This window comes from Perca fluviatilis, chromosome 21, assembly GCF_010015445.1.
Source record: "Perca fluviatilis chromosome 21, GENO_Pfluv_1.0, whole genome shotgun sequence".
NCBI classification, from domain to species: Eukaryota; Metazoa; Chordata; class Actinopteri; order Perciformes; family Percidae; genus Perca; species Perca fluviatilis.
The window spans coordinates 20,727,206-20,738,902 of record NC_053132.1 but is presented as its reverse complement, the minus strand read 5'-3'; the positions used below and the strand labels follow the sequence as shown (position 1 = coordinate 20,738,902).

General features: G+C 47.1%; 1 protein-coding gene and 1 long non-coding RNA gene across 2 annotated transcripts; both read right to left on the bottom strand.

The window, feature by feature from the left end:
* Nucleotides 1-2,257: 2,257 nt before the first annotated feature.
* LOC120551653 lies at nucleotides 2,258-8,412 on the bottom strand. The gene is made up of 3 exons (XM_039789149.1): nucleotides 6,994-8,412; nucleotides 2,693-6,910; nucleotides 2,258-2,320 (listed from the first exon to the last, which is right to left on the bottom strand). The coding sequence occupies exons 1-2, from the start codon at nucleotides 8,410-8,412 to the stop codon at nucleotides 3,074-3,076; spliced, it is 5,256 nt and encodes a 1,751-aa protein (XP_039645083.1). The 3' UTR covers nucleotides 2,258-2,320; nucleotides 2,693-3,073.
* A 707-nt stretch (nucleotides 8,413-9,119) lies between these two features.
* LOC120551530 lies at nucleotides 9,120-9,824 on the bottom strand. The gene is made up of 2 exons (XR_005637891.1): nucleotides 9,588-9,824; nucleotides 9,120-9,182 (listed from the first exon to the last, which is right to left on the bottom strand). It is a non-coding gene; the product is annotated as an uncharacterized LOC120551530 (long non-coding RNA).
* Between the last annotated feature and the right edge of the window lie 1,873 nt (nucleotides 9,825-11,697).

Below are 11,697 nucleotides of genomic sequence, written 5' to 3'. Positions count from 1 at the left end.
ATTGTAGTGGGTATTAGATAGATAGATAGATAGATAGATAGGATAGATAGATAGATAGATTGAGTGAGTGTTCTGCCTGAACGCGTTCATTGAACGATAGTTCATGAACTCGTTCATACTTTGGGCGAACGTGAACTGAACGTACTGTATTACTGCCTGTGTTCTGCCTGAACGTTACTGTGACCTCGTTCATTCTGGTGTCTGTGAACGGCACGCTCTCTCAGTTTACCTTTGTTCAATAGGGTGCCAGATTTCTATAGAGCCTTCCAGGTGAAAACCCAGCTAAAACACACCGTAAACAGGCCTTAATATGTAGCGGACAAAACGCACAATCTGGCAACACCAGCCAACAGTGTCGCACCGCCACATGCGTCATCAAAACAAAAAACAGCATGGAGGCTTCGTATGATCATTTAAACGAGTTTTATGACAAGGTCGGTGAGGATGTGAAAAACTTACATTTCTGTGCAAACTTTTCCCGCCGGCTTTCAAAAAGAAAATCTGCACTTCAGTCACATCCACAGCAGACCTGAAACGGTACATTGAACTGAAGCAACATATGAAAAAAAACAACAACTATGAACTAGTTCACTTTTGGAACTGTGAATTTAGTTAAAAATGTTGAAGTATTAATTGAACTAGTCCATTTTAAAATTTGTGAACTGAACTTTGAACTAGTTCATGTAGAAAGTGAACTCTCCCAACACCGGATGGATGGATGGATAGACAGATCTCCTTTGGGGGGGGGGGCATATCAAAGTGCGGGGTCTGGGTGTCCTCCCCCAGGGTTATTTTGAGCATCAAAGACTTAATTTCCTGCATTCTGATACACTTTTATGCATCAATTTATCAATGAGAAGGAAAACACAGATGACATTCAAAACATATCAAAAATATAAAGGAATATTAAGCAGTAAGGGGGCTTTCACATCAGGGACCTAAGCCTGGATCACAAAAGTTGACCCCAAAGCAACGAGGGCAAAAACAAAATAGGCTACTTATATTTGTCTTAACTGTGTGGTGAAGGGAGGATACTGGCGTTGGTGTAGGCGGAGCATTTGGGCCCACACTCGCTACGCACACACTACGCACTGCGCTCAGAGAGGTCGATGAAAAGTCTCTCTGCATGTTCTGCAGTGTTAGTTTAGTTTGCTGTCACATTACTCGACCTCGTATTTGTGAATACAAATATCTGAAGTGAAAGTTCTGTTCACAAAACTATGTTGTTGCGTATCATTGCACATTTTTAAGTGGGTATATGGAAAATCTTTGAGATTTCTTTGTGGGTATACTGCGTATAACGGAGTATCATGTAGACTACGCCACTGACTGTATATCTTAGTGTATTTATATCCACCCCTTACTGTTTATTCTGTACATATGCACATTACTCTGCACTGCTTTTTGCACTTCTCGTTAGATGCTAAACTGCATTTCATTGTCTCAGTACTGATTTAAATGTAACATTCTAGTAAACACATCTAGTGTTTGAATAGCGTTTAAGTTTGTGTAGATTAAAAACTTGGAGCAGAGCGACTGCCATGGTTCTGGAACATCTGTTTTCAGGGTAATGTTTACGACCCGATTTCAACCGAAATACCAACAATCGCTTTGCACTGCTTCACTTGAATGGACCTCACACCTGTTTGTGCCTGATCCAAATACCTCACAGACGGGCAAAGCTAATTTAAAAGTCTGAAAGCTGCTTTGAGCTGAAGAGACTCGCACTCTGTTGAATGAGTTTACATTGTTTTCAATGAATATTTGTCCCTCATCTGTTTGATGTAGTTAAAGGCAGATCTATCCACCTTATTCCTGAGATCAAAGCAACATTCGTGGGCTGGCTATTAGAGCTTTGTTTCAGCACACACAATCACACAACCATTTATTTAGTGTCATCCAGGTGACAATTATTTGCAGTGAAGTAGGCTGTTTGTCCACTCAAAAGAGCTGATAGGGCTCGGAGGCAGCTGTTCAAATGAACTGATGGGAAAGGACTTAATATAAACAATGGTACTGTTGACTCTGGTAGGGGCAAATGAACACTGCCAGGCTTGCTGTTCAGGGTGACCCGATTATTGCTAACACTTTGGTTAAAGGATAATGCCACTATCATTTTATTATATGTATATGTAACCCACTCCCTCTGTGCGTCTGCCGCCTGAAGGTACCCCTCGGCACTGCTGCGAGACTCTGCGTTGTGTTGTGATAGATGTTAGGGGTGAAGTGCAGAGAGAAGGAGGCACGGGACGCTGGGTTGAAGATTGTGGCTGAGACCATTAGGATTTATTGTCACAGAGAAGGCTGGTTTCATCATCCCCTTAACGTAGGACAAAACAAACAAGCCAACATAAAAATAATAGTGTAAAATAAATAGTTCTACAAAGCTAAATTAAATATAGCACCTTAACAAGAGTAGGTTTGCCACATAAAACTGAATTATTAAATAAACCATCAAGTTATCGCAAATGTAGATTCATCCCTCAGCTAACGTTAGCCCACCGGATAGCCACAATAGTTTAACCCCAATTCAATTTGTACAGTAAATAAAAAAACGAATTTGCAGTGCTTGACCCTACAAATGGTAACTTCACACTTAAATAAGCAACATGTGAACAAATGGGCTGAGTGGGTGGTTATCAATGTACATATTTACACTTTTATAGTATATGCCACCGATTGAGCTGCTTACCTTAACGTAGGACACACAGTTTTTAACGAACATGGCGGCCTACACAAATCAAGTGTAAACTACGGCATCTCGTAAGGTATAAAAAAGCAAAGAAAATGCTGAACTGCATCTGTTATAGTAATGCCAACAGCGCCGCCTAGTGGCCTACTTAAGGCTACTACCTTACATCTTCCCCTTCTTTAATTGATGGTGTCCACGCCATCAGACCAAACTTAGTATAAGACCACCCACCAAACATATATAAAAGAACTCTAAACAACTTACAACAGAAGGTTGACCTGTGTTTGGTGGTAAACATATGTATGTGTGTGTGTGTGCGTGTGTGTGCGTGTGTGTGTGTTTGTGTAGGTGCCACTCCAGTGTATGTACTACGACGCTGTTTCACTTGGGTCCAGCTGTTCTCTTTGTTTTGATCCTTTGCCACAGCTGCCGCCCTCTCTCTATTTTCTCCTGATCACTTTCTGTCTTCATGACTTGTGACTCACAAGACAGTTTCCTTGGGGGACGTCGATTCCGTGGTGGGTTTCTCCTAGGAGAACTGGGACATTGAGGAAAGTTGTTGCCACCGTCATTCTCATTTTCCTCCTCCCTACTCATTTCCCTCATCTCCATATCCATATCCTCTGTGCTTGTGCGCTCGTCCTGTCTGTCTGATGTTCCAGGTAGAACTCTGTCGACATTGCTCCCCATATTGTCCTCTGCCGTTTCTGACTCCGAGTCTGCATCTCTTACATCTGTATCCGCCTCAGGATCCTTTCTGACTGTTTCACCAAAATGCTCCACTGGGAGAAACATGCATTGTGTAAGGAGGTTGCGGTGGATCACTTTTTCTGTTTCTCCATCCTCCTGTCGTACCACATACACCGGGATGTTAGGTTGCTTTTTCACCACAATGTATGGACGGGACTCCCATTTATCTCTTAACTTCTGCCGTCCCTCGACATGACAGACTTTGACTAGGACTCTATCCCCTGGGCAGAAAACTTGACTCCCTGCTTTTAGGTCATAGTACTTTTTCTGCTGTTCCTTAGCGTGTCGAGACATCTGGTTGGCCTGAGCATAGGCCTTAGACAGACAGTCATGCAGAGTCTGGACATAATCACTGTATTCCCGTAACTCATTATCTGTAGGGAGCCCAAAAATCAGGTCCACAGGAAGCCTGGGGTGTCTACCAAACATTAGATAGTATGGTGTGTATCCAGTCGAATCATGGCGTGTGCAGTTGTATGCATGTGTCATGGCATCCACATACTCATGCCAGCGGATCTTCAAGTGCGGCTCTAGTGTCCCCAGCATGTTCAACAATGTCCTGTTGAACCTCTCAGTGGTCCCATTTCCCTGGGGGTGGTATGGGGTGGTGTGGGTCTTAGTGATGCCAGTGCACTTACACAACTCCTTTACAATAGCACTTTCAAAATTGCGCCCTTGATCTGCGTGCAATTTGGCAGGGAAACCAAACCGGCAGAAGAAATTCCTCCACAGCACCTTGGCAACTGTCTTGGCTTTTTGGTCCTTTGTGGGGTAGGCCTGTGCATAGCGAGAAAAGTGGTCGGTAACAATGAGCACATTTTCTATACCCCCTTTGGATTTTTCCAGGGTCAAAAAGTCCACACATATAAGCTCCATGGGTGCGCTGCTGTGGATGCTTACCAGAGGAGCCCTGAGGCCTGCAGTAGGAGTCTTTCTGAGGCAGCACCTTTCACACTGCTCACACCAAGCTTTGATTTCCTGGAACATTCTTGGCCAGTAAAATCTCTCCTTAGTCATCTGCAATGTCCTCTCAAATCCCAAGTGCCCTGAGTCATCATGGAGAGCAGTTTTGACTGACGTGCGTAGCCTCTCCGGCAGTACTAGCTGCTCCACTGCCCCTCTCTCATGGTCTTGAATGCTACGATACATGATACCATCTCTTATCACTAACCTCCTCCACTCCTTTAAGAGAAGGCCCACTTCCCTTCCACCTCCGACCCTTTCACTGCGGCTTGGTTTCTGGTTCCGGCTCCTAAAGTGCAAGACTGGACCAATCACCGGATCTTCCTTTTGACCCACACGAATCTCCTGTTTCGTCATGGCAGGGAGTGACTCAGTCCCTACATCCCTATAAGGTTCACTATACTCCAGGGCCGGACAAAGGTCTGGACCCTCGGGGACAGCCACGTTCTCACCCGGAGGGAGTTCTGGCCCTGGAGCGGTCTGTGCCTCCATATGCTGTGGGCCACGTACCCTCAGCCGCTGAGGACAGGATTGTAAGACCTGTGTGACTTCCTGGTAGGACAAGCGGGAGAGGGCATCCGCATTTGAGTTGCTCTGGCCCCTCTTATACTGGATGTCGAAATCAAATGCAGACAGGCGCGACACCCACCGCTGACCCGTCGCATCCAGCTTTGCTGAAGTCATCACATACTTGAGAGGGTTGTTGTCTGTCTGGACAGAAAATTTGCGTCCATAGAGATGATCATAGAATTTATCTGTCACAGCCCACTTCAGGGCGAGGAACTCGAGTTTATGGGCAGGATATCTTGTCTCTGCTGGGCTCAAGCTTCGGCTGGCATAGGCTATAACTCTCTCAGCCCCATCCTGCACTTGTGCCAAGACAGCACCAAGCCCCCCTCCAGATGCGTCGGTCTGCAGTACAAAAGGTATACTGTAATCTGGATAGCCAAGCACAGGAGCAGTCATCAGGCTTTCTTTTAGGGTCTGAAATGCCAACTCACACTCACTAGTCCACAAGAAGGGCGGGTCAGCAGCGGCACTTTTCTTTCCCCCTCTCTTTTTCCTTCTGGGGTCACCAGTGGTGAGGCGATATAAGGGAGCAGCTAGGGTGGAGTATCCCAGCACATATCGCCTGTAGTACCCAACAAATCCCAAGAACTGCAGCACTTCTTTACGATTTGTGGGCCTTGGCCAGTCCTTAACTCTGCTGATCTTCTCTGGGTCTGTCCTAATTCCTTCAGCAGACACCAAGTGACCCAAATACTGCACCTCCTTTCTCACAAGCTGGCACTTTGAGGGCTTCAACTTCAAACCATGCTCCTGGAGCCGATCAAACACCATCTGTAGCCGCTGTAGATGCTCATCAAATGATTTCGAGAAGATAATGAGGTCATCCAGATAGATCAGGAGGTGGGTAAAGTTGAGATCGCCAAAGCAGCAGGTCATGAGTCTCTGAAAAGTGGATGGAGCATTCTGCAGCCCGAATGGCATTCTGTTAGCTTCAAACAGTCCCATGGGAGTGCTGAATGCCGTCTTGTGTCTGTCATGCTCCACCACTTCCACCTGCCAGTAACCAGATGTGAGGTCGAGAGTGGAGAAGTACTTTGCTTGTCCCAGAGCTTCCAGTGCCTCTTCTATCCTAGGCAGAGGGAAAGCGTCTCTTGTGCTGCAGGAGTTGAGCTTTCTATAGTCAATGCATAGCCTTAATGACCCATCCTTCTTGGTCACGATCACTACAGGTGACGCATATGGGCTCCTGCTAGGCCGGATAACTCCCTCCGTCTCCATTTCCTTTAGCAACCTTCTGACATCCTGCCACTGAGAGGGGGGGATCTTGCGATATGGGAGCCGAAATGGCTTTGAGTCCACCAGAGGGATTTCATGCTGCACTGTTTTGGTGTGGCCATAGTCCATTGGATGCTGTGAGAAAACGCTTGCATTCTTTTCCACAAGCTCTTGAAGGAGAGAGCGTTGTTGCTCATTTTCCACCGCTGCTCCACTAAGGTCCACACCCCAGCCTGCCACCACTTGACCACAGCTCAGGCATGTCTTGTTGTCCTCTTCACTATCACCTCCCTCCTTCTGTTTGTCAGGGAACTCCACAACACTGTCCACGAGGAAAGCATTGGCCAGGTGTGTGTGTGGCTTGATGGTAAAAGTACGCTGGGACAGGTTCATCACTCTGACAGGGGCCGAACCTCTCTTAACATCAACAAGAACTTTGGCAACCAAGAGGTTTTGAGGGAGTTGTAGGGAGGGGTGACCTTCAATCAAGGCTGTATAAGTCTTTCTCTGTGGGCCGACGGTAATGTTACACAGTAAGTCCATTTCCTTTCCTGCGGGGATGCGAATTTTACGGCCAGTATACACAGCAGGGCCCACCATGTCCTCTGTTTCACTTTGTTCAGTGGTTTCCACCTCCTGTAGAGCTGCATACCATTCTGGATGGCTCCCTTTGATCCGATGGAGAAACTGCTGGCCAAAGGACGGCTTTGGAGGTAGGCTCTTGGACCGCATTGAAATTGGTCCCCTACAAGCAGAGGGACAGAGAGGCGATATTCAGAATCAGGAACAACAAAAGCTGGTACATCCTTGAACTCTTTTCCCAGCGCTTTCAGTTGGATGCGAAGGACACCATAGTGGGGTACCCTCTGACCTCCAGCGCCCTCTATGGGTATTTTGGAGGGCTGTAGCTTTTGCTGTTTAAGGGTGGGGTGGCTCCGCCAGTATCTATGGGTAATACTGGTTACTTGAGAGCCAGAGTCAATGAGCGCCCTGCACTTCATTCCGTTGACTTCCACCCCCCCCTCGTTCCTGGGACCCACTAAGGGAGGGTCCTCTTCATTGCTGACCTTTTCATCCTCCACTGGGGGACCTTGCAGCATGCCCATGGTTGCCCCGGTTACCATGGGCTCTAGGCGTTTAAATGTTGGGAAGGCTGAAGCGTGCTGCCCTCCACAGGGGTCACCGGCTGGGTACAAGTGCGTGGGCTGAATGGAGGATTGAGGTGGAAGCATGGTATGCAAGTGGTCATCAGGATACATGATGGTTTGGTGGTGTGGTGTAGGTAAATTCCCTGGGTTGGGGGCTTGCAGAGGGACTGTGTGGCTAAAAGCTGTATTTGCCACATTCAGGGGCCTAGACATGTTTGTGTTGGGGCCCAATGTTCTGGTGGCCGGTTGGTGCATGGGGGTTGCTTCTCTAGGCTCTTGGGGGTAGCGAACAGGGGCTGGTGCTGTAAACTTCTGGGGGAACAGTCCAACAGAAGGGGGGTTAGTCATAGTGTTCATGGATTGTGGTGTTTGAAACCTTAGCATGGGGACCTGGGTCGGGGGGGTAGACAGTGAATAGCCAGTGTAACCTTGGGGACTAGGCTTCATGTCCTGTGTTGAGAGATAGGGGGCAGCTTGATGGTTCATGGAGGGCTGCAGCCCAGTTTGCCTTTCCGGTAAGGTGGGTTGGTGGAAGCTACAAGGGGGCAGTGGGGTTGGGGGCCAGTGGATACTAGCTTGGGGTGAGGCAGCAGCACCCATCATAGTCTGCACTGCTGTCCGGTGCGCAGGAGCATCAATTAGGGAAGTGATAGCTGGCAAGCTGTAATCTGATCCGTTTGTCTGGTGTCTTGCACCTGCGACAACATTAAAACTGGGAGGCTGCAAGGCTTTTGGCTTGGCATGATTAATGTAAGGTGAGAGTACTGGGGGCGGTGGGGTGGACTGGGAGCCTAGTCCAGGTCCTGGGTAATGCCTATAGGCATGGTGATCATCGTGGTGGTGCAGTTGTGGGTCAGCAAACTGGGTGGCATGGTTTGTATGTTTGGGTCTCACTATTTGCTGTGGAATCACTGTGCCCGTGTCTGACACCGCCACCTCACTCAGATAATGGACTTGGGTTCTATTTGAGTCCAGTTGTTGGCTTGTTGCAGGCCCAGGGGAGGGTTGAATGCTCAAGGCAGCTGCAGGGGGTCCTTCCAGCCCTTGTGGAGAGTCTGTGTGGTCACTAAACATTTTTCTGGTTATAGGTGTTAATTTCCTTCTGTTATTCAACACGCCCCAACTGGTATCAAATCTGTAGCTGCATGGATTCAATTTGTTACTACTGTACTTAAAAATGTGTGTGTATGTGAAACTGTTATCTTACTACAGTAAAAAAAAAATGACATGTGCAACACAACTATCAAGCAATTAAACATGCATAAAAAGTGAAAATTTGCCAATACGCATCTCTTTGTTCAACTTAAAGAATAACCCTTAACCGCTAGCATGAATATTGTTACCAAAGACAGGTTAGATGATAAAATCTAACACCAGATTTGGCCTACAACCCTGTAACGAGCGGTTCAGTCAAATAAAATCAGATAAAAGTCCCAAGATGATCGTCATGCAACACATTACTGTTTCACTCTGTACTTGAAAGGATATGCTGGTAGGGGTTGATGTTCTTCCACCACAGTACTTCCTAATTCAGTCCCTAAAATTAGGATCATAAATAGGCTTCTCCCGAACACAGTTCACCAGACCTCTGTGGAGCACTGCCAGTCTCTGTCCTGGGCCTCAGAGCACCACAATCCGGGTCACGGCACCAAAGATGTAACCCACTCCCTCTGTGCGTCTGCCGCCTGAAGGTACCCCTCGGCACTGCTGCGAGACTCTGCGTTGTGTTGTGATAGATGTTAGGGGTGAAGTGCAGAGAGAAGGAGGCACGGGACGCTGGGTTGAAGATTGTGGCTGAGACCATTAGGATTTATTGTCACAGAGAAGGCTGGTTTCATCATCCCCTTAACGTAGGACACACAGTTTTTTTCCAGTTAGAAATGAATCCACAAAACAAACAAGCCAACATAAAAATAATAGTGTAAAATAAATAGTTCTACAAAGCTAAATTAAATATAGCACCTTAACAAGAGTAGGTTTGCCACATAAAACTGAATTATTAAATAAACCATCAAGTTATCGCAAATGTAGATTCATCCCTCAGCTAACGTTAGCCCACCGGATAGCCACAATAGTTTAACCCCAATTCAATTTGTACAGTAAATAAAAAAACGAATTTGCAGTGCTTGACCCTACAAATGGTAACTTCACACTTAAATAAGCAACATGTGAACAAATGGGCTGAGTGGGTGGTTATCAATGTACATATTTACACTTTTATAGTATATGCCACCGATTGAGCTGCTTACCTTAACGTAGGACACACAGTTTTTAACGAACATGGCGGCCTACACAAATCAAGTGTAAACTACGGCATCTCGTAAGGTATAAAAAAGCAAAGAAAATGCTGAACTGCATCTGTTATAGTAATGCCAACAGCGCCGCCTAGTGGCCTACTTAAGGCTACTACCTTACATCTTCCCCTTCTTTAATTGATGGTGTCCACGCCATCAGACCAAACTTAGTATAAGACCACCCACCAAACATATATAAAGAACTCTAAACAACTTACAACAGAAGGTTGACCTGTGTTTGGTGGTAAACATATGTATGTGTGTGTGTGTGCGTGTGTGGTGGTGTGTGTGTTTGTGTAGGTGCCACTCCAGTGTATGTACTACGCACGACGCTGTTTCACTTGGGTCCAGCTGTTCTCTTTGTTTTGATCCTTTGCCACAGCTGCCGCCCTCTCTCTATTTTCTCCTGATCACTTTCTGTCTTCATGACTTGTGACTCACAAGACAGTTTCCTTGGGGACGCCGATTCCGTGGTGGGTTTCTCCTAGGAGAACTGGGACATTGAGGAAAGTTGTTGCCACCGCGCCATTCTCATTTTCCTCCCTCCCTACTCATTTCCCTCATCTCCATATCCATATCCTCTGTGCTTGTGCGCTCGTCCTGTCTGTCTGATGTTCCAGGTAGAACTCTGTCGACATTGCTCCCCATATTGTCCTCTGCCGTTTCTGACTCGAGTCTGCATCTCTTACATCTGTATCCGCCTCAGGATCCTTTCTGACTGTTTCACCAAAATGCTCCACTGGGAGAAACATGCATTGTGTAAGGAGGTTGCGGTGGATCACTTTTTCTGTTTCTCCATCCTCCTGTCGGTACCACATAACACCGGGATGTTAGGTTGCCTTTTTCACCACAATGTATGGACGGGACTCCCATTTATCTCTTAACTTCTGCCGTCCCTCGACATGACAGACTTTGACTAGGACTCTATCCCCTGGGCAGAAAACTTGACTCCCTGCTTTTAGGTCATAGTACTTTTTCTGCTGTTCCTTAGCGTGTCGAGACATCTGGTTGGCCTGAGCATAGGCCTTAGACAGACAGTCATGCAGAGTCTGGACATAATCACTGTATTCCCGTAACTCATTATCTGTAGGGAGCCCAAAAATCAGGTCCACAGGAAGCCTGGGGTGTCTACCAAACATTAGATAGTATGGTGTGTATCCAGTCGAATCATGGCGTGTGCAGTTGTATGCATGTGTCATGGCATCCACATACTCATGCCAGCGGATCTTCAAGTGCGGCCCTAGTGTCCCCAGCATGTTCAACAATGTCCTGTTGAACCTCTCAGTGGTCCCATTTCCCTGGGGGTGGTATGGGGTGTGTGTGGGTCTTAGTGATGCGCCAGTGCACTTACACAACTCCTTTACAATAACACTTTCAAAATTGCGCCCTTGATCCTGGCGTGCAATTTGGCAGGGGAACCAAACCCGGCAGAAGAAATTCCTCCACAGCACCTTGGCAACTGTCTTGGCTTTTTGGTCCTTTGTGGGGTAGGCCTGTGCATAGCGAGAAAAGTGGTCGGTAACAATGAGCACATTTTCTATACCCCCTTTGGATTTTTCCAGGGTCAAAAAGTCCACACATATAAGCTCCATGGGTGCGCTGCTGTGGATGCTTACCAGAGGAGCCCTGAGGCCTGCAGTAGGAGTCTTTCTGAGGCAGCACCTTTCACACTGCTCACACCAAGCTTTGATTTCCTGGAACATTCTTGGCCAGTAAAATCTCTCCTTAGTCATCTGCAATGTCCTCTCAAATCCCAAGTGCCCTGAGTCATCATGGAGAGCAGTTTTTGACTCGCGTGCGTAGCCTCTCCGGCAGTACTAGCTGCTCCACTGCCCCTCTCTCATGGTCTTGAATGCTACGATACATGATACCATCTCTTATCACTAACCTCCTCCACTCCTTTAAGAGAAGGCCCACTTCCCTTCCACCTCCGACCCTTTCACTGCGGCTTGGTTTCTGGTTCCGGCTCCTAAAGTGCAAGACTGGACCAATCACCGGATCTTCCTTTTGACCCACACGAATCTCCTGTTTCGTCATGGCAGGGAGTGACTCAGTCCCTACATCC

Coding starts and splice junctions, on each gene's coding strand:
- LOC120551653 (XM_039789149.1), bottom strand. CDS start 8,412: ATGTTTAGTGACCACACAGACTCTCCACAAGGGCTGGAAGGACCCCCT. Junction 6,911..6,993: donor TGGGAAAAGAGTTCAAGGAT/GTACCAGCTTTT, acceptor ATGCGGTCCAAG/AGCCTACCTCCAAAGCCGTC.